This window comes from Equus asinus, chromosome 20 (assembly GCF_041296235.1).
Source record: "Equus asinus isolate D_3611 breed Donkey chromosome 20, EquAss-T2T_v2, whole genome shotgun sequence".
Taxonomy (NCBI): domain Eukaryota; kingdom Metazoa; phylum Chordata; class Mammalia; order Perissodactyla; family Equidae; genus Equus; species Equus asinus.
Window position 1 is genome coordinate 99,384,729 of NC_091809.1, and position 20,282 is coordinate 99,405,010.

Here is a 20,282-nt window from a genome sequence, read left to right on the forward strand (position 1 = left end):
AAGAGGTTTAATCTTTCAATTTGCTCAAATATAGGTGCTCAAATGTGTTTATCTTACCCTGGATTGCTGCATCTCTCAGCATCATGAGGTGAAAGAGCAAAGCAACCAAAATTCTGTGGTTTATACTCTGGGCCCTGATGAGTTCCTTTCTAAAAAGATGTCTCTAATTATAGAACCAGTAAAGAAGGAATTTTTTTAATTAGGGGTTAAGGCCTAATAAAGCTCTTTCTACAGAAATCAATCTGATAGATGTTCCCTTAAAACTGCACAAGCCTCGCAGGCAACACGTCTCCTCAGCAACCCCCCAAGGTGGGAAAGCTTGCTTGGTGTCCTCACTGCACACTGGGACTTTGAAATGCCCAGAGCAATGCGTCAAATCATCTGAAAGGGAGAAGGTCCATGGCCCTAAATATATTTTTTTAGATTGTCCTAATATGGATTCTGAAAGAGTCAACTTTAACAGTGAACATCACCCCAAGGCAGTCCTTGCTCTTTGGAAATCCAGACAATTATTCAATCAGCTGGAGGAACAAAGAGCATGGAGCTGTTTCAGGTTAATGTGGAAGGTGGAAAAGGAGTAAAAAGGGAGCCATTTATTTTGCAGTTTATAAAGACCAAGGTAGCACTTGCTCATCCTCTCATAGGGGGCCAAAATATAAAGTTATGCCACCACTTCAAGGCTTTTACATGAGACAAGGCTACTCTCTTCTAAAACTTTAGTCACTGTCTCCCAGTGTTTCAAGTGAAGTTATTATAGCTCAGTTTGAAGCAAAAAAGTTTTCCTTGTCCAGACTCTAGTCCAATAGTACTCTCCTCCCTTGGTTCATGCGAATGATAAAAACACTGCATATATTAACTCTCCTGAGTATGTAATTTTTCTACTAATAGCATATACTTTTAATCTTTTTTAAAGATAATTTTTATACACAATAAAACCTAGATTAGCCAAAGTATTTAAAGAATCTAGAGTTCTGGTTAATTAAATTCTCTGACATAACTTAGGGGTCATCAGAAAATACCTTTTCTACCAGATTCAGGATAAACCAGTAAATTTAGTTTACATCAATGTTCCAAAGGAAGTCAGGAGGAAGGAATAGCTCAGGACTACTTACAGAGATCAGAGGACGGAACCATTGCACCGACAGAAATACATTCTCTGACAAAATATATCCCTGTCTGTAATACAGATTCCAATTTCCTAGGGAATATAACTTGCTCTAAAAACTCTTCTCTAAAAAAATCAATTTTTAACAATTTGAATAACATAGTTTTCTTTCAGGTATCCAAGATCCTCTGGCAGTACTAGGTTTGACTAATTTTTTGTATCTGAGGAATTTCCAAGTCAGTCCTTAAGATAGCCAATCCTGTAACATCCCTATTCCTTGAATCATTTGAGTTTTGACATCCTTCCTTTCCTCACAAGGAAGGGTGATCTCCGCCAAATGCAAAAGAGTCTATGGCAGCAAGTAATGAAAATAAATGTCAAAACTCAGTGAGTTTGTTTTTATGCTACTTAGTTAGTTTCCTTATTGAGGATCTTAGTAAAGTGATTTATATTTTATTGTAGCTTTAAGCATATTAAAATGTCTTTGTTCACTTTACAAACCCCACATACAAAGAAACTGCTGCACTCAGATTTGGTGGTTAATATAATCAGGTTAATACATTAAAAAGAACTTGACACAGAAATTATTAATGATTATAACAAGGTCACTACTTCTGAGCTGAGGTCACTTACAAAGAATGCACAAATGAAATTAAGGTTGACTTTTATTTACTTGACTATCTTCTTACACTGGATTCCTTTTGCAACATCTCTTTAAACATTTAAAGTCCTGTTTACAAGGAGGCTCTGAAAGAAGCTTCAAACCATTATGCCCCTAATTGAATTCCCCAGGAGTCCAGCAAACTCAGAGGAATAAAGAAAAATCATAACATTTTCCAAATCATCTCAAAACATATTTCACTGCAAGGTTATGTGACCTGTTTTTTGAGGTTCCAAGATGAATGGGAAAATACTACTGAATGCTTCATTATTGAGAGTAAAATCAAAAAGAATTTTACCTATTAGTGGTAAGCTAATTAAATCAGTCCAGTTTTAACTTTTCTTCCAAGAGAAATCAGACCACCAACAATAAGAGAATTTTATTCCATATGTGACCACTCTCCCTGAGCATAAAGCTCTCAGGAGGAGGAAAGTGTCTTTAACCAGAGACAATTACTCACAGTAAAGGTATGTGAGAGAGCTGACAGAAATTTGTTGTTCCCCAGGGAAAGCAGCACTTTATCTGTGAATTCAGAACAAACTCAAGTGGAAGAAAAGAAAGTAAAAGTTTTTAGCAATCAGTTTATTAACATGCCGCTTTCCCAATTAACTTCTCAATTCTAATTTTACTTTAAAATAAGCTTTTAAGATCTTTTTATTCATAGTTCCTTTATAGGCTCCTGTGTTTGTTGTGACTACTAAGCAAAAACATGTGCATCCTAGCATTTCCAGAAAAATGTTCAATCCCTCTCTACTTACCTGGTTTGTATGTTATTCCAGGGGGGAAGAGGAATCCCTGTTGGGCAGCAGCAGCTGCTGCCAGGGTCCGCTGGTCATGTGGAAAAATTGGGATCATGAGCGGAGGCATGTGACCCTGAACCTGCTAAACAGAAGAGAGCCTATGATCAGACAGAGAGCAAATGTATGCCAAGAAGTATGTTTTTCACTCCCGGTGGTGTGCTGGTACACAAAAAGCCACCTACTTCTAACCTCATTCCAAATCTGCTCCCTGAGAAAATTCAGGCAAATTCTACCGAATCCCGTTTCTTAGATTCCATTAGCACACCAAGGATGCAACCTCAGTGTGAATTTGCCTCATCTCTACTTCCTCTAAAGTGTGGGTAATGTTTGCCTTTTATCTCGACATTTTTCCTTTTCTTTTTTTTCAAACAAAGAACTAGAAAAAATAAGTTTGCTTCCCATACTGTACCATGTTGAAAGGTTTTGCCCTTTCACCTGTTTTGCATTCTGTGCTTTATTTTGAAAATAGTATTTAGTATCCTTGATCAGGAAATAATGTCTAACTGTTAAATATGCCAAAAGCCACGTCTCCCCAGCTTAGGTCTCTCATTTCAGAGCCTCACTGCATTATGTTAACTGCAGAGCTCCTCAGATTTAAGGCTGCTACATCTTGGCTCCCAATTAAACTAATATTCTTTTCCATACACACCTCGATGTAACATATAAATTGCTTGTCTGGCTAAGCAGTTTTACAGCTTTATGCACTACCATGTAGCTCAGTAATTATGGAGTTGTATTCAGAGAGCATTTCATAATAAATCCTACTATATCAAATTTCATTTGACCTCAATAAATGTATCAAAGAGCACAAAAATGCAAAGCAGAAAATCTTCACTCTATATCAGTATTTGTATTCCATATAAAGAAAATGAGAGCTATGACAGAATCATGCCTGTGAAAATCACATTTTAATTTCCTAGCTCCTTTCTTTACTCTATGCATGCTGCCCTGATTCCAGGACAGTGTCACAGGAAAGTTTTGTCCTGGCTTTTAGCGTATGATTTTATAGGTTGAACTACAGGACTTTTGTTATTTAAAGATCAAAACTAGGATGTACTAACAGAAATGATCTTTAAGTTCAAACTGGGTCTTCGGCCTCTTTACTAGTATAAAAGGGCTGCATTATATCCCGTTTAAGATACAAACCTTTACCAGTAATTCTACCAAGCTCAAACCCTTCCCCCGTTTAGATTCCTAAATCTCCTCTTTAGGCAAAATTCCATATACTGGCTGATGACCCTGTTTAAATAGCACCAACTTGCCTTGTCCTGTCCCTGTTCCCTCCACAGCCAGGGACACAGTGCAAAAATGCTTCTGTGTGGGTCTAAGAGGGTTCATTTACCAGCAGTTTTCCTCTAGGGAAAGCCCTAAGATGTGGGTTAATAAAGGGCAAGCAAAAAATAAACACTTTACAGTATTTTTCTGAATTCATTTCTCAGGAAAATCAACTTATAATAAAAAGGTCTTTGTGCAATTACTACCTTGCCAGTGGGGCGTGAAAGAAACTAGCTTTGGGCAGCTATTTCTTCCATTTTAGCTGAGGTAAGCCCAAGTCTTGTACATTAGAGCACAAACTTAGCCTGCTTAAATTGGAGCTGATCCCCTAGTGCCCAGGTCTTGTCTTTAAGCCTAAAGAAAAGCACTAGGTTTGCTGTTCAGCTCCAACTTGTGGTGACCTGATGCAAACCTCCGATGTCAAAGATGAAGACACTGTTCTCTGTCAGAAGATAAAACACAATATTTTTTGTGGGTGACTATTGTTCAGTCCAAGAGTATATCAAAGGAAATTATTTCATTTATTTCTAGAAATATGGTCCTAGCATCTACCTAGACCTTAGTACAGATGCTTCACACTCTAAAGAAGGGAACAAGAAAATAAGAAGTCTAAGTATCATACTTGTTTATTCTTTTCTTCTTTCACCTCACAAACATTGATTAAGTTAGTATTACATGTTATGGATCTTGAGAAGTAGCTGAAATAGTGGGGCTATTTAGCTTGGAAGAGAGAAGATAAAAAGTTATCTTCAAATTTTTGAGGGAAGGATGTATGGAAGAAGAAGCAGATTAAATCTAAGCAGTTACAAAGGACATAACTAGGCTCAAAAGAAAGAGACTTTAGGGAGGTTTAATGCAAAGAACTACCTTCTAAAAAACCCTTTATTCAATCATCCCTCTGATTAAAGAGATTGCGCATGCCATTTCCCTAGAGGTCATCAAGTAAAGGCTGCATACTCATATGTGAGAGAGACTTTACAGGATGCACGTAAAAAAATCCTGATTAGACAATGACCTATGGGGACTTTTCAACTTTATAATTCTACGACTCTTTAAAAGTAAGCTTTGGGAAGATAATGTGATATAGCCATTCCTTTGTTCCTTCATTTAACACATATTTATTCAGAAGCTTCTATGCCTACAAAGGCTTTGTTATTGAACAAATCTGAGCTTAAGTGTGTACACTGCCATTTCATTGGCTGTGTGATCTTGAACAGTTACTTAATCTTTCTGAGTCTATTTCCTCAATGTAAAAACCAAAGCTAATGATACTACGTGACACGGTTATTGTGAGGATCAAATAGACAAGGAAAGTAATGCTGTGGCACATGACTGGCATACAATAAGTACTCAGTAGATGTCAAAGCCTTGCTCTTTTCTTTATAGTTTGCATACTCAGTACCAGAAAATTATCAAATTACTGATAAAACAAGAAACAGTGAATCCTACCCGTAACTCTACTTCAAAAAGGAAAACACAAGCCAACTAGATAATTCAGTTTGGCAGACAGAGGCTTGTCATGTTCTTAGAGACATCATGTCTCACAGAGCATTAGCCCATCCCGAGTATCTAGAAAGCCATGAAAAACAAGAGGTGGGATTACAAGGATCATTTGAAGATATAATTTGGGATCTTTAGCGTTATTCGTTACACAGCATCTTAGAATGAAAATATAATTTTATTTTTACATTGATGCCCAAGCTCTTCAGATTGTGAGACAACATAAGGGAATCAATGGCAGCTAGCCATCAGAACTTAATCTTGAATCTTGGTGTCTGAAGACACTTCCTTTGTAACTAGCTATGTACATGAGATAACTAAGTAAACTTTCTGGGGTCATTTTTAATGCCAAAGAGCCGTAGGTGTTTCACATTAACATAAATTATAAGAATTTAGGGAAGTTCCTTTCTGTCCATTACCGTCTACAAGGTAGGATATGTTAGAAACTTTCAATGCTAACTATTAACTCAGGGGTAGTTTCAAGAAATTGAAGTAAAAAATAAATAAGGAGAGGGACAGAAGACACTGTAAAAGTAATAGTAATGACAGAACCATAGAGTTGGAAAGGAGTTTAGAGATGATCTAACCTAGTAGTTTTCAAAGTGGTACCTGACCAGCAGCATCAGCAGTACCTGAGAACTTTAAAAAAGCAAATTATCAGGATCTACCCCAGACTTATGAATCAGAAAACTCTGGGGGTTGGGTCCAACAATCTAAAATTTAGACTAAAATTTAATCCAGGGTAGTGATTCTCAAACTTGAGTGTGCATCAGAATCAACCAGAGGACATGTTAAAACAAAGATTGCTCAAGTCCACCCTCAGAGTCTCTGAATCAGCAGATCTGAGACGGGAGCCAGAGAGTGTACTTTTCTAACAAGTTCCCAGGTGAAGCCGGCATTGCTGGTCCAGGGACCATTTTTTGAGAATCACTAATCTAAATCAAATCTCACAATTGACACATAGGGAATCAGGTGGCTAGAGAAGGTAAAAGATACCAGCCTGAGGTCACACTGATTATGACAGAGCTGGATCTAGAGTCCAGAACTGCTAATCACCCTGTCCAGCATTTTTTCCATTACATCACATGGACTTGAGTGATACAAAAGAGTGAATCACGTGTGTACACTCTTCTAGTAGAGAAAATCTGGAGGTCTGCGACTGAAAATAGTTTTGTATTTCAGAGGTGTATGGATGGAGGTGACTGTGAGTATGGATATTTTGTTGTTCAGTTTCAGTTTATTTCTTCTTCTCACTTATTTTGTACCCAGAACAATTTGATCTCAAATCTACTATCATTAATTCCAATAATTTATTAAATACATTAATTAGCAACGAACATTTAGCTGCAAATGATAAAATTGCCCTTAGCTTACTTTAAGTAAAACTTTGATGTGAAAATTCAAAGTGCCCTTTATTAAAGACAAGCCAAAATAACCAGTAGCCAATTAGAATCTAGGCTAAGAGATGATGAAAAGCTTGTCTTTGAGCTCTAATTATAGAACTAATGATAGTGATGATGATGATGATAATAATAGTAATCACAGCAGCTAATATTTTCTAGTGTTTCCTATATGTCAAGCACTGGGAAAGTGATTTATATGCTCTATCTCATTTAATACTCAAAACTCTATGAGGTACTTACTGCTATTATCCTTATTCACTTAATGAGAAAGACAAAACCATGAGAGGTTAAGCAACTCAGTCAATTAAAATGGGGTGGAGCCAGGATTCAACTACAGGTATGTCAGCTCAAAGGCAATAGTTTTTAAGTACCATATTATACTAAGCATGAAGTCATCTATTGCTAAATAGACCTACATGAGATAAGGAATAAAATTCTTTGTGATAACAATTATTTGACTGAAAGTTTTACAAATGTAATTGTAAATTTACATGCAGTTGTAACAAATAATACAGAGAGATCCCATGTACGCTTTCCCCAGTTTCCCCCAATGGTAACATCTTGAAAAACTATAGCACAATATCACAACCAGGGTACTGACATGACACAATCCAACAATCCTATTCAGATTTCCCCAATGTGATACTGTTTTAAAAGAATCATGTGTCTTAAAAACTAGCAAGAGCAATGGAGATCTATGAATACTTCCTACTACCACCTTTCATAGAAAGCTCACCAGTACGACCCAGTGCAAACAATATAAGTGGAAAGCATGAATTAAAGCAACAATTTCTCCCTTTCATAGCTTTCCGTTTATTGTACTTACTAGAAGGTTATTGGTTGAAGGTGGGACAGAAATGGAAAGCAAGGGCAAGGTATTGGGGAGAGATAAGAAAAGAGGGCTTGGTGGCCACACAAGAATCATATAAGCATCCAAAATATTTTCCTCCTATGGAAGCTGTGAATTAAGTTCCCTGCTCAGTGCTCAGAGCAGATAAAGAATTTTGAAGATATAGAAAAGCCCCACCCTGCTCTGAAGAATGTAAGCCTGCCTTTCCTCTTCCTTCCCATCATCCTATTTTCCCATTTGGTGATGTTCCCATTTCCTCCCAGGAAAGACATCAGAAACAGCAACCTCCAAAAATATTTTACTAAAGAATAAAAAGTAATAGAATTCCCCTTACTCCATCAAAGAATGACCAGTCTCCACATGTCTTTTCTAAGAAGTTATCAAAATTTCAAATAGTATCTTTCTTTCTTGAAAGTGTAGCTTTCCCTTAGCACGAATTCAGGGATTCTTTATCCCATAGGTAAAGAGGTAAAACTGATTTTGTTAATATGAAGAGTCAAACTTGATGTGGCCAAAAACATCTCCCTGAGTGTAAAACTGCATTTTTTTTCACTGCTTTGGAAGCCAGCACTAACTGGCTGCTATGTAAGTTGGATGACTAACGAGGAATCAGGAACCCCATCGTCAATGCCTCATGAAAGAAACAAACTGCATGCCCCAAAGCACAACTGTCCATTAATTCTAAACTTCCGCAAACCCTGACCAAAGCGTTTCCCTTTTGGTGAGGTTGGGAACACATTTGTGATCAAACAGGCTACGTGCCCAGAAATGTTAATTGCTCGGGGGCTCCTCACATCTTTCAGACAATCAGGACAGCCCCAGATGCGCTTGAGACACTTAGGTTCCATCTCCTCCATTCGTGAAATGGCATTGTTTCATCAACACTTATCCCCTTTGTTTTCTCTGTGCTAAGTTGTTGATGATGCCATTTTTTGCCATCTGCCCCAGAGCTTCATTAAAGATACATGAATGGGCTAACTGGCCTGATATCTTGTGAGGAACAGGTGCTATTGTTTGTCCCTGAAGACTTGCACTAAAGATATGACTCAGAATACTTGAGAAAGAGCATCTGCAGCAGTCAGTCAGAGAGCAACTTGGCAGAGACCTGGCTGCGTGCTAATATGCAAACAGAGTGACACTCAAGGGGGCTCATTTTCTCTGCCATGAAGATTATTTAACTTTTTTTAGAGATGGGAAATAAGTATTTGTATTGAAAATCATGAGCATATTAATGTCTATCACTGAATTAAAGACAGTGAGCAAGTGAAGATCTTTTTTATGCTTTATTTCTAGAAAATCATTCCTCATGTGGTTTAATTGGAGAAAGCTCTTTTAATCTGTCCCAGAGAATGTTTCCAATGTTTGTAAATCATGACAGAGAGAGGGAAAGACAGAGAGAGCAAATACAGTGAGTAAGAAAAAGGATCAGAGAGGGAGAGGCAGCGCATACAGACAGGCAGAAAGGTGGGGAGGGGGATTTCCTTAAAGGCCATACCCTTTGTTGCAAAGAATAGCTGAGTCATTTGCACAGTGTTACCACTGTGAAAGCCGCAGTGTCTAGAGTGAAAGAAATAAAGGCTCCAGAAACCTTACATAAAAAGCCTTCAAGGTCAGGGAGGTGTCTTCTTACCGCCAAAAAGTACATGCCAAACCATATAAAGATCTCAGTTAATTCTGGAGAGTTAGGAGAGAAAGATTCTCATTGGATAGGATAAATTACTGCCTTAACACAAACGCTTTTTGTTTCAAACCTGTTTTGCTTTGTTTTGTTTTGGTAGGAAGATTGGGCCTGAGATAATATCTGTTGCCAATCTTCCTCTTTTTGCTTGAGGAAGATTGTCACTGTGCTAACACCTATGCCAGTCTTCCTCTATTTTGTATGTGGGACACTGCCACAGCATGGCTTGATGAGCAGTGTGTAGGTCTGCACCCAGGATACAAACCCCCAAAGCCCGGGCTGCCAAAGCAGAGTGCATGAACTTAACCACTACACCCATGGGGCCAGCCCCAAGTTTCAAACCTTTTCTTTGTTAAACATCTGTCTAAAATGTTAAGACTCTGCTTTGCCCTGCCTTATAAAGCATAATGCAATGGTCAACATATTGAACTTCTCTTGATTGACCATAGGTGACGTACACAAAGGAGACACATACATGGCCTATCTGAGATTCACTAATTGTTTCAGTTCACTAATCATCTCTCACCAAGTAAACTGAATGTGCTGGATGGCCTGTGCCATTTATATTTCTATACGCCCCCCTGCTTTTACCACAGGGCTAAAAACATAGTAGGCATTTTGTGTCAACTATCAATGTAAGAACCATCTAGGACCTAAGAACTGATTTTCTGAGCACCAATTTCTATTGGGTAGTATTGTTAATGCAAGTGCAAAAGATATAGAGCTGTAGCTGTTCTCATTCCAGAAGAGAACTTAAGAATTACTTTTAGATACATCTTGATAGTATCTTGTTTGCTTTTCATTTGTCTTATTTAGCAAATACTTGGCTGCTATAGCTAATGGAGGATAGCAAATCCTTGCTTGTAAAGAATCTGGCTACCTCTAGCAGGAGAATAATCAAACAAATTTTATCAAGAGCAATTCTGGGACACAAATTTTCTAGAGTACTTGAGAACACAGAGCCTCATCTTCCCAGATGTTTCCCACTGATGGATATGCATTGAACAAACAACATAACTGCATCCAGAAGAAGATCCTGCTTTGTTTGCTTTTGTTTGGTTGGTTGGTTGTTCACGGCAGGATATTTTCTCTCTCTCTCTCTCACATCCCACCAGGATCATACAAAACACTTTGTTACCACTGTTAACATTCATCTTTAATATAATGCAATTTCCTCCTAGACTACTGCCACCACTGCTTTCAGAATTCTACTGAAGGGCCAAGAAAACCCCTGAAAAGACAGAATAAGCCTAAGATGTTATAGTTTAAAGGCATTCTTTTAAAAACTCAGGCTTTAGTCTTTCAAAGTCATATGTTTTAGTTTGAATATAAATAAAGAACTAACTTTATGCTCGTGATATGTATTTTCTGTGTGTATATTATACTTCAATAAAAAGTTGATTTAAAGAAAAAAATAACTCCAGTAGTTTACTTATCTTTACTAGTTTACACTATTAAGTATATTTAACAAAATATCTTAAGTATCCGCAAAAGAAATGGAAAGGATACATCTTGTCCCTCACTTCACTATGCCCCCACCATCACTACCAAGAGTAAGACATGCAAACAAAGCAATTCTCTTTGTTGGGCTGGTCTTTAAGATAGCTATTTCAAAACCACTTCACAGTCTAGCACTTTCCAGTTCTCTTCCTTCGTTACACAGGAGAGAAATGGTCATTGAGAGTAAGAGCACAAAGACTTCACCCATCAGGTCAATAGCACGTTTTTAAAGTCTTTTTTAGGTGTATACTCAGAGGGAAATGTTAATAGCCCTGAAAGAGGCAATCCTGTCCTTTGTGTTAGCACCTCTTTTTATAAATCTCAGCACACTGTATACACTTGCTGTATTTGCATCTTCTAAAATGGGCAAATATCTCATTAATCCACCAGGATCACTAGTTAATCAAACGTCATTACTTTATCTCTCATTCATTTGTACATGTTCTGTTCAAATATTGAATTTTCAAAGAAAAGAATATGGACTTAGCACTAACATGATTGTAATCCCTAGTATCTCTTACTTATTTGTCCCCTTACTCCTTGAAATAAAGAGCTCCACACATATAAAATGACTTCTTAGGCTCCCAAGAAACATGTTACTACTTATGGGGAGTCAGTAGTGCCTGTCTTCATTCAGCTATTCAATAGCCATTTATTGAGCACCTAGCACTATCTGCCTGGTAACATGCTAGGTACTAGGAATCTAAAGATGCCTTAGAAAAGGCTATAGCCTTATTTTATTGGGTAGTGGCGTTAGGTTTGTTTTCACTTACCTAGTAGCATAAGTCATCCAGTTTGTCAGCTTACTTTGGAATAGGGTCAACAAAGAAAGGAAAGATTTGCTTAAAAAGAAAACTAAACTACAACAAAAATCCTATTAGGTATCTTTCCTTAGTCTTCCTATACCCCATAACCCAGAAAAATTTCAGGAGTATTTATGAGGACAAAAGTCAGATTACTTTATAAAATGGATGATAAATGTTAATTAAATGTGTTTAAATTATCTTACTATGTTTTAAGAAACTCTCACCAGGAGGCAAGTAGAATATCCTGGCCATAAAGAAATTAATAAAACATGTTATGCAAAAGTAAAATTTATGATTCATTTGGAATTAGATATCTACCACCTTTTCAATCCATACAAATGCATAATCTTGTCAATTAAATATTATTGTTAAGGTCTAGTAGTATGTTAAAATCACTTTAAAGTGCAACTAAGGAAAATTCATGTGTGTTTATTACTCCTTAAGGATCTATTAGTGGGTATTTTATTCAGATTCGTGCTGTAAAATCTGCATAAACTCAGCATATTGTTATCCCCATGTGTGCATTTGTTTGGTTAAAGCAGAACAGCAAATCTCAATTTTTGCAACTTCTGGAAAAGTCAAGAGAACTAAAACAGTCTTAATTTTAATCAGATACAAACAGTTATCACTACAGAAGTGAAGAGATGACTATTATGCAAATAGTCACAGTTAGTGGTCACCAGGCCATCACAGAAGACTGAGCTAGTCAATTACTTTAGATATTTCCAAAGACTAGTGAAGATGAATGTTTCTTATTTCACCCTGTCTTATTTCCACAGAAGTATGAAACATATTAGAGACTAATGATTGTTGTTCTCAAATGGAAACCCATTAAATACACAATGATCAAAGTGTTTTGCCAAGATGGAAATTAATTTTTTTCAAATTTTTTATAAATGCCATATAAATATGGTAACAGTTGTGAAGAATGTGGCATTCCTTTCTTTGTACCAACCAAATTCAGATATAAACCTTTCATAAACTTTTGACCTGTAATGAAGGCAATCTGGTCTTTACCCCTGAAGTATTTTACACAAGCTTATTCTGTTAGCAATGACCAGAGTTCAATTATTAAATTCCTCCTTCAGAAAAGGAGGTTTACATCTTAGACTACAGGTCTTGTTAAAATTATGCCCAAGCAACTTAAAGGCAGGGACTTTGCATCTCCCCAGGGCTTAGTAAAAGTCTCTCTTGCACAGAGTAGGGACTCAACAAATCCTTGTTACATAAATGCATTAAGGAACGTTCATTCTATGTTATTTTAAAAACTAAGCTACAACAATTCTGATGATTTTTTTAATCTTCTGAATCAATTTTAAGTCCTTTCATCATTTACAATCCTCAAATCGAGGCAACAGAAATATACATCTGCTCCAAAATACTTCATCATAGCAACCTTTTCTTTTGGCATGCCATGGTCTGACTTTGAAGTCCACTAGTTGGTATGAAAATACAAAAATTGACTTTATTCATTTACTTGGAGATATTTTTTAATGACTGAGCTCTCCTAGTACATCTGTTGAAATTCTTCTATAGTATAATTTCGAGATGATTCTAAGCTTCTTTAATAATTTCGTCATCATCAATTATAATCCTTACTGACAGAAATGATAAACCGTTCTCACCAGAAGAGCCAGGAATACAGTTTTCCCAAATAGTAATAATAAAATGTTTGTCCATCACAGTGGGCTAGTTATGCAATATAGAATGAATGACAGAAAAACATTTATCTGCTATCATGGAGAGCAGAAGCAGTTTCATCTTAAGCTGGAAGGACTGAGAAACATACTGTGGGAACTCTGAAGAGAACATAAATAAAATGTCTAAGCCATTGACAGCTGGGGCTCAGCCATGGCAAGTTGGCTCTCCCTGGAAGTACCACTGAGAGACGGTGCCTGTATTTGTGATTTGGGGGGCGTTGGGGCAGAGACGTAAAGTAAGGTGATCTTTGTAAGAAACAGATACAGAGTAAGAGCATAGTGACCACAGTAACAAATCAAATACCTTCAGGTTTTCACTCTATCACACTCTAGTCTTTTTAGAGTAAAAAGCTAATAACATGCGACTTTAATGTCATTTTGGAATGTCACCTTCAACTCCTGCCCTACCGTCAGCACACATACTTACATCCTTACATACATACACAGACTCCTATACCTGCTACCCTAACTAAACACACAAGTAGGTCAATGCTAAAGATTATTATAAAGATAACCTAACATATTAATTTAAAAAGAGCAATTTTCTTTCCTTATTTTTTTTTATTTAGTACTATGTTCATATTAAATAACTTAGAGACAATAAAGAAATGTCCCTATTAAAGAAGGTAAGGTCCAAACTTCCTAGTGTAGGCTGGCATTTAAACCACTCCACAAGATATTCTTAACATATCCCTCAAGCCTCCTGTCCCACTGCCCTTGACCATCTTTCTCCTCTTGCTTTCAGTAGCTTATGTCTTTGTTCATGCAGCTTTTCTCACTTACCACATAGAATGATCTTTCCTCTCTTCTTTCACCTTCCTAAATCTGACCTACCCTTCAAGATTCAGCTCAAATTCAATTCCTCTATGAAAATTCTGTGAGTATAAATTTCTTTCCCTCTGTCTAAATTTACATTGAACATACTGTGTTGAATTATTTAATGGCTTCCATTTCAATATTTGACACTATTCTAGGCACTGGGGACATAAAAGTAGACAAAATTCCCTGCATCTCCTAGGGAAGACAGACAACATACAAATGAACATATACATGTATGGATGTGCGTGAGTGTGTGTACACACATGAGCAAGTGTATATAAATACAATAAATGACAGTTGAAAATAGACGCTATAAAAAATAAAGCAAGATAATGAGATAAAATGTGAAGTGTAGAGGGTGGAAAGTGGCAGGTAGTGGGTAGGAAGTAGAGAGGACTATTTGCATAGGGATGGTCAAGGAAGGCTTCTCTGAGGAGACAATAAAGCATAGGGATGAGTGACCTAAGGAAATGCTGCATGGGACTATCTGAGAGAAAAGTAACTCAGGCAGAGGGTATGTAAGTGCAAAGGACCTGAGGCAGCTATAACTTGGTTGAGTGGGCTAGCAAGGCCAGAGCAGAATGAGCAGACAGAATAGCAGGTAAAAATTGGAAAGATGGGTACAGAACAGATCATTTAGGGCTTTATCAAGCACAGTAAGGATTTTGGATTTTATTTAGAATGTGACAGAAAGTCACTGGAGGGGTTTAAGAGAAACAAATGGCAAGAGATCTGATTTAGGTTTATAAAGATCATTCTGGTTGCCAAGAGGAAAACTGAGTGCATTAGGGCAAGCATGAAAGCAGAGAGACCAGTTTAGAAATTACCTCAATAATCTAAAAGTGGGGATGATGGTGGGCTTTTTCTATCTTATATATCCTCTCTGCCCAAGTATAAGGAAAACATTCATGCAGATAGATTCTACTAGGACAGTGCCTCCAAACATGAAAGGCAAAAAGTAATTATCTGACTGATTGATTAAGTGACTGACTAAAACATGACCTGACCAGTGATTCCATATGAGACAAGAAGTGCATCACTTTCAAGCACTTGTACTCTTTTATGCCCACGGAGGAGAAAGTACAAGAAATTAAAATCTAAGTGGCTACTGCTGTACTACTGTAATTCTTTTTTCCCCAAATATTATGTCTTTTAATACAACTTTAGGTAGCGGAGAAACTGAAAATGTAAATCTTTAATTCAGTCTCTGTGTGGGAAGAATAGGAATATTTCAAACAATTCAAGCTGCCTGCCAACTTTCCTACTGAAAAAATCAACTGTTAGTAAAAATCAGAAGAGCAGAAAATTTAGTACAGTCATGCATTTCTTAACCACGGGGACATGTTCTAAGAAGTGTGTCATTAGGCGATTTCGTCGTTGTCTGGACATCACAGTGTACTTACACAAGCCTCGATAGTATAGCCTACTACACACCTAGCTTACATGGTTCTAATCTTATGCGACCACCATGGTTTATGCAGTCCATCGTTGACCAAAATGTCATCACACACTGCATGACTGTATCTACACACTGGCTCAAACGCCGATTAAATTAAACTTCTCTTACTACCCACCCCCCCTTTTTTTTGGTCATTGAGACTAATGTCATATTTGCCAAAAGAAACTTGAATTTACAATACAGAGTCAAATGCTACAGGAATTCACCTTTCATGATACTCTTTGCTGTGATAAAGAACAATAGGCCAATAGCAATATTTAAGACTAATTAGGAATAACTCAGACAATCATAACTGAAAAAGAATAGAAATTCAAGCCCAAAAAGAAATGGAAAGATATGCTCGTCCACTCAGGTCAATAGAAAAAAATAACCAGAACTCAAAATGGAATTTTAGTGTTCCATGCCTACTTAAAGTAAGAAATCCTACTAAGAAATTCTAATATTCCTTTATCCTCTATTTTAATGTATTAATTTTTTACTTTACTCCCTCTAAAGCACAGTATTACATAATCCTTGATGACAGTTCTTAATGGCAGGCAAATAAAGATACAGGAGTATTGCTAAGTCTTAGATTTAAAGGTAGGTACAATATAAAATCTTAGCCAATCATTTGTACCATGAAAAAACAAAGGTAGTATTAACCTTCATCCTAATCACAAGATGTTAAGAAAAGAAAAGAGAAAAGAGAGATTTGAGAAAAAAGAAAAATACAAGAAGAAAGGTAAAGAAAGTAAAGAAGGAAGAGAAGGAGGGAGGAAGCAAGCAAGAAGGATATTATGGGCTTTTAAAAAAATTAGTGCTATCTTTTTATATCCACAGTTTTGACCTGATAACTGCCCACTCTGTCCTTTAGGCCTCAGCAAGTGAAACTCTGAACCACAGTGTTATAGTTACCTTCCAGATATTTTGTAAAGATCAAATGATATATGTAAAAATCTCCTTGCAAAATGGAAATTACTATAAAAAGTTTAATTCAAAATCTGACTATGAAAATTTTAATTAAATTAAGATACATATCTTCATTTTTAAACTCCAGAAGTCATGAACTACTTTAAATTGAAATTTAAACTGAAAATTGAAAAGTTGTGGATTTAGGTTGCTGACCAAGTCAGTATAAACACAAGGACCAATGTATCAGTGTGCCCTACCACTAGCCAAATGATTTGGGAGACACGGGACTCAGAACAATATTACAACAATTTAACCAAATAAAGTGGTAGATATTTTCTCCAAACCAACTCAATCAATTTCGAGACAGTTCAACTCAACGTTATAAACTTTTACAGGCAAGAAAGTGAAACAGAGAGAAACGGAACCCCCGCTTTCGCCCCCTTACAAAAAAGAAAAAGAAAAAGCTTTGTCGCATGATAGGTGAGTCAAATGTTAAAGTATCTACCCATATATTTAATTTTTGACTTTAGCTAATTTGAATTACAACTTGAATTCCTAAAAATGTAGTTACAAATTTGTGAACAGGCATTTTTCATGACCCTATTATCACATACACAATGATCTAGAATCATGATGATCAAAGCTATAGACATTTCTTTTTAGTTCCACATGACAATTCCCAAATACGAATGACACAAAGCTCAGCTTTGATTCTCTTTAACTCTTCTTAATTGAACAGTAAAAAAGGTTAGGTTTGCTCCTTTAAAACTGTGCTATGATTGTAGTTTCCATGGTAGAATAAGGAGCTAAATCTACATAGAAATTATCAGCCAATAACAATAGGTCTTTGTCCAGCTGTGACTACTTCCCTCCTCTACAACCAGTCCTTATCTGGCTCAGGAAATGCCTGTTTTAACTGACAGGTAGGAGATTAAATCTACAGCTGCTGAAACACAATCTTAGCTCTGTTAGATAGGCTTTCATTCAAAAGCACTACAAACACATAATTTGTTTATGTTGTACCAGCAATCTCTGACAAAGCAGACTGTCTAGCTGAGACAAATGTGGTTAAACCCATTTATTGTATTATTTCTGCTACACAGAACAAGCTCTTAAAACGCAGAAACTAGACAAGGCACAAAGCTCTAGCTGTCTAAAGAAATCAAGAATAGATGACTTCTTGTTACACTAGCCCTTTTGCCACAGAAAGCGTGTTCTCCCCTGGAAAACATCTATTCCAATTTCTCTTTTGAGCGGTGGTTCAATTATGTTTATGCTTTCGGTTTTTAAAGTTTCCTTCGTTCCTTCCTGCATAAACAGGCATAAAATCACCTAATCACTGAATATCTCTAGATTTAAGAATATGATGAATATTTATAGCAAGTGCTATATCATTCCCTCAAAAAAATACCCATAATGATAAATTCTAATGACAATCCACCCTCTTTCAATATTTATTACAAATTCTTATAATGTTATTTAATTCTTTTATTTCATGTGATAAAAAAAATCCTTGCAACTTATAAAGAATATTAATAGCAGTTTCTTTAAAATTAAGGAGTCATGCACAGAGATACCTAATTTTATAAAATAAACGTCAAGGGGGCAGGTTTTAGCAACAATGAAAGCTGCAATTCAAATGACCATGAATTACTTGCTCCAAATTAATAATAGGAACTAGAAATAATTTTTTTGTCTTCTATCTAAAATCTATTCTTTAGGTACACATTCAACTCTAACTAGCATTCTGAGTATACTGTGTATATATATATATATTGTAAAATGAGTAATAACTAAAGATTATAGTCTTTGTCCTTTACTAAATCCTAAAAGTTATAATCAATGATAATGAAACAACAGATTGTACACACTATGGTTTTAAAAATAAGAAAACAGATGCTATAACTCAAACTTGTCAAAATGTTTTTAGGAAGAGTAGCATAATAAACATAAAGATTATAAAACTATTGTTGAAACATGGCCAGAAGGATTATGGTTAGGCACTCTCAAACCTGTCACCATTCCTAAACCTTATTTTATTTTTCCTTAATCATCATCATAAAACAGGAAAGTGAAAAAATAATCTTCCAAGTTGGAACATATGTGCCACTTGGAACTCTGAGTTAGTCTTAAAATATAGAAAGTATGCAATCAACTAGCTGAATCCACGGGGTCTCCCTCAAACAGCATGGATAATGAGGGGAATCCATAACAGACATAAACAAACCCAGAAAGATGTCTAGACCCCACATCATTATGTATGATATATGCCCAAGATATATGGGCATGCATTTGAATGTTCAAGATCAAACTTGGCTTCTATTAGACTGATTCAGTCACAGCATGGGGTTTCTTTAATAAACAAACCTACTGTTAGAAAATATTGGGGACTCAAATCATGTATTATACCCCAGCTAGTTAAAGACGTGGTGCTCTAATGCCCTACATCCCTTGAAGCTTTCTTATAACAGACTGTAAATATTAAAGGAAAACAACCACCTAGAAAAACATAGGGGTCTTATATTTTTGCATTACAAGTTGGGAGCAGATACTATACAAAGCTAGCATTTCAACATATGCTCAAAAATTTACATTTCCCATTAAAAATCAGAAATGAGTTTAACAATGCAGGCCTTGGTTTTTTGTTTTCCATGATTCTTAAGGATGCTTAATGCATTCACATAAAAGATGTAACCATAGTTATTTATCTCTCTGCAGTAAGTTCTTTGCCATATTCGATATATACATACACGTATAATATAAGTAGATTTACTTCACTTTAGAATCACACACTTATAGAATTGGAATGGCTTTAGAAAGCCATTTTTCCAATATTTTCATTTTAAACATAAATACAATAAAGACCAGAGAGGGGAAGTGACTTGTCAAGGTGACCTTGAGAAAAACTTGAGAATGGCTAAGCCAAATTTAAAAACAAGGTCTTTAGTCTCCAAGTTCACTGATTTCACAAAATCATAAAATCAGAAATTTTCAGGGATGGAAAAAGATTTAGAGGCTATGTAATCCAGTGATTCTAACCTAGACAAGGAGCTCTGATGAGCTTTTTCAGAAATATATATACTCTCTCCTTCCTTGCCCAGAGCCAGTGATCAGGCCTAACCACCACATTTTATAGAGGAGAAACTGAGGCACGAAGGGATAATGTGACTTTCCAACAGTAATACAACTAGTGAAAATCAGCTAAAATTGAAACTAGATCTCCTAATTCCTAGTTCAGGAATTTTCATGTTTCTTTCCTAGTTTACTTTCTGTCTCCTTTAAGGTAGAACCTAAATACAAACACACCCTTTCTGTCCCCAGTGTTAGTCTAAATATTTTTTTCTTAAACACAAGTCTACATCATGTGACAGAGGATGAAGGCAAATCTCAATTCTTCCACAAGGATGTTCTGGCAACACTGATACACAGTGACTCTGATAATTGCCTCTCTTCCTCTTTCTCCCCAATGTCCCTTCCCAAGTTTGTATGCCTGAGACACATTAAAATCAATGATACATTATTCCTTTTTTTAACATAGTGAGACCATGACATTCCTTTGAGAACAGAATTACAGCTTTTCCTCTCATATTCCTCACAATATACAAAACATAAAGACATCTTTTAGCAAAATATAAATTATTCTCCCGAAGGTCAGGGTACTAGTTTTAAAAAGGCTAAGAGTGGACTGACTAAATACAATGAAACGATATAAAAAAAGGATAATAAATCATGACCAAGTAGAGTTTATTTTTGGAAGGCAAGGTTGGTTTAACGTTTGAAAGTCAATCAATATAATTCATAATATTGAGAGAATACAGTAGCAAAATCATGGTCA

At 36.2% G+C, this 20,282-nt stretch overlaps 1 protein-coding gene across 48 annotated transcripts in view; it reads right to left on the reverse strand.

Moving 5' to 3' along the window:
* The window catches only part of SOX6 (SRY-box transcription factor 6), a 571,438-nt gene that overhangs the window by 124,686 nt on the left and 426,470 nt on the right, over window positions 1-20,282 (reverse strand). For 33 of the 48 annotated variants that reach the window (XM_070491207.1, XM_070491211.1, XM_070491215.1 and 30 more), the window contains one exon: window positions 2,525-2,648. In XM_070491207.1, coding sequence (XP_070347308.1) covers window positions 2,525-2,648 — 124 coding nt within the window. The remainder of the gene's footprint in view (window positions 1-2,524; window positions 2,649-20,282) is intronic. The other 15 variants (XM_070491232.1, XM_070491233.1, XM_070491227.1 and 12 more) reach the window with 1 other exon arrangement.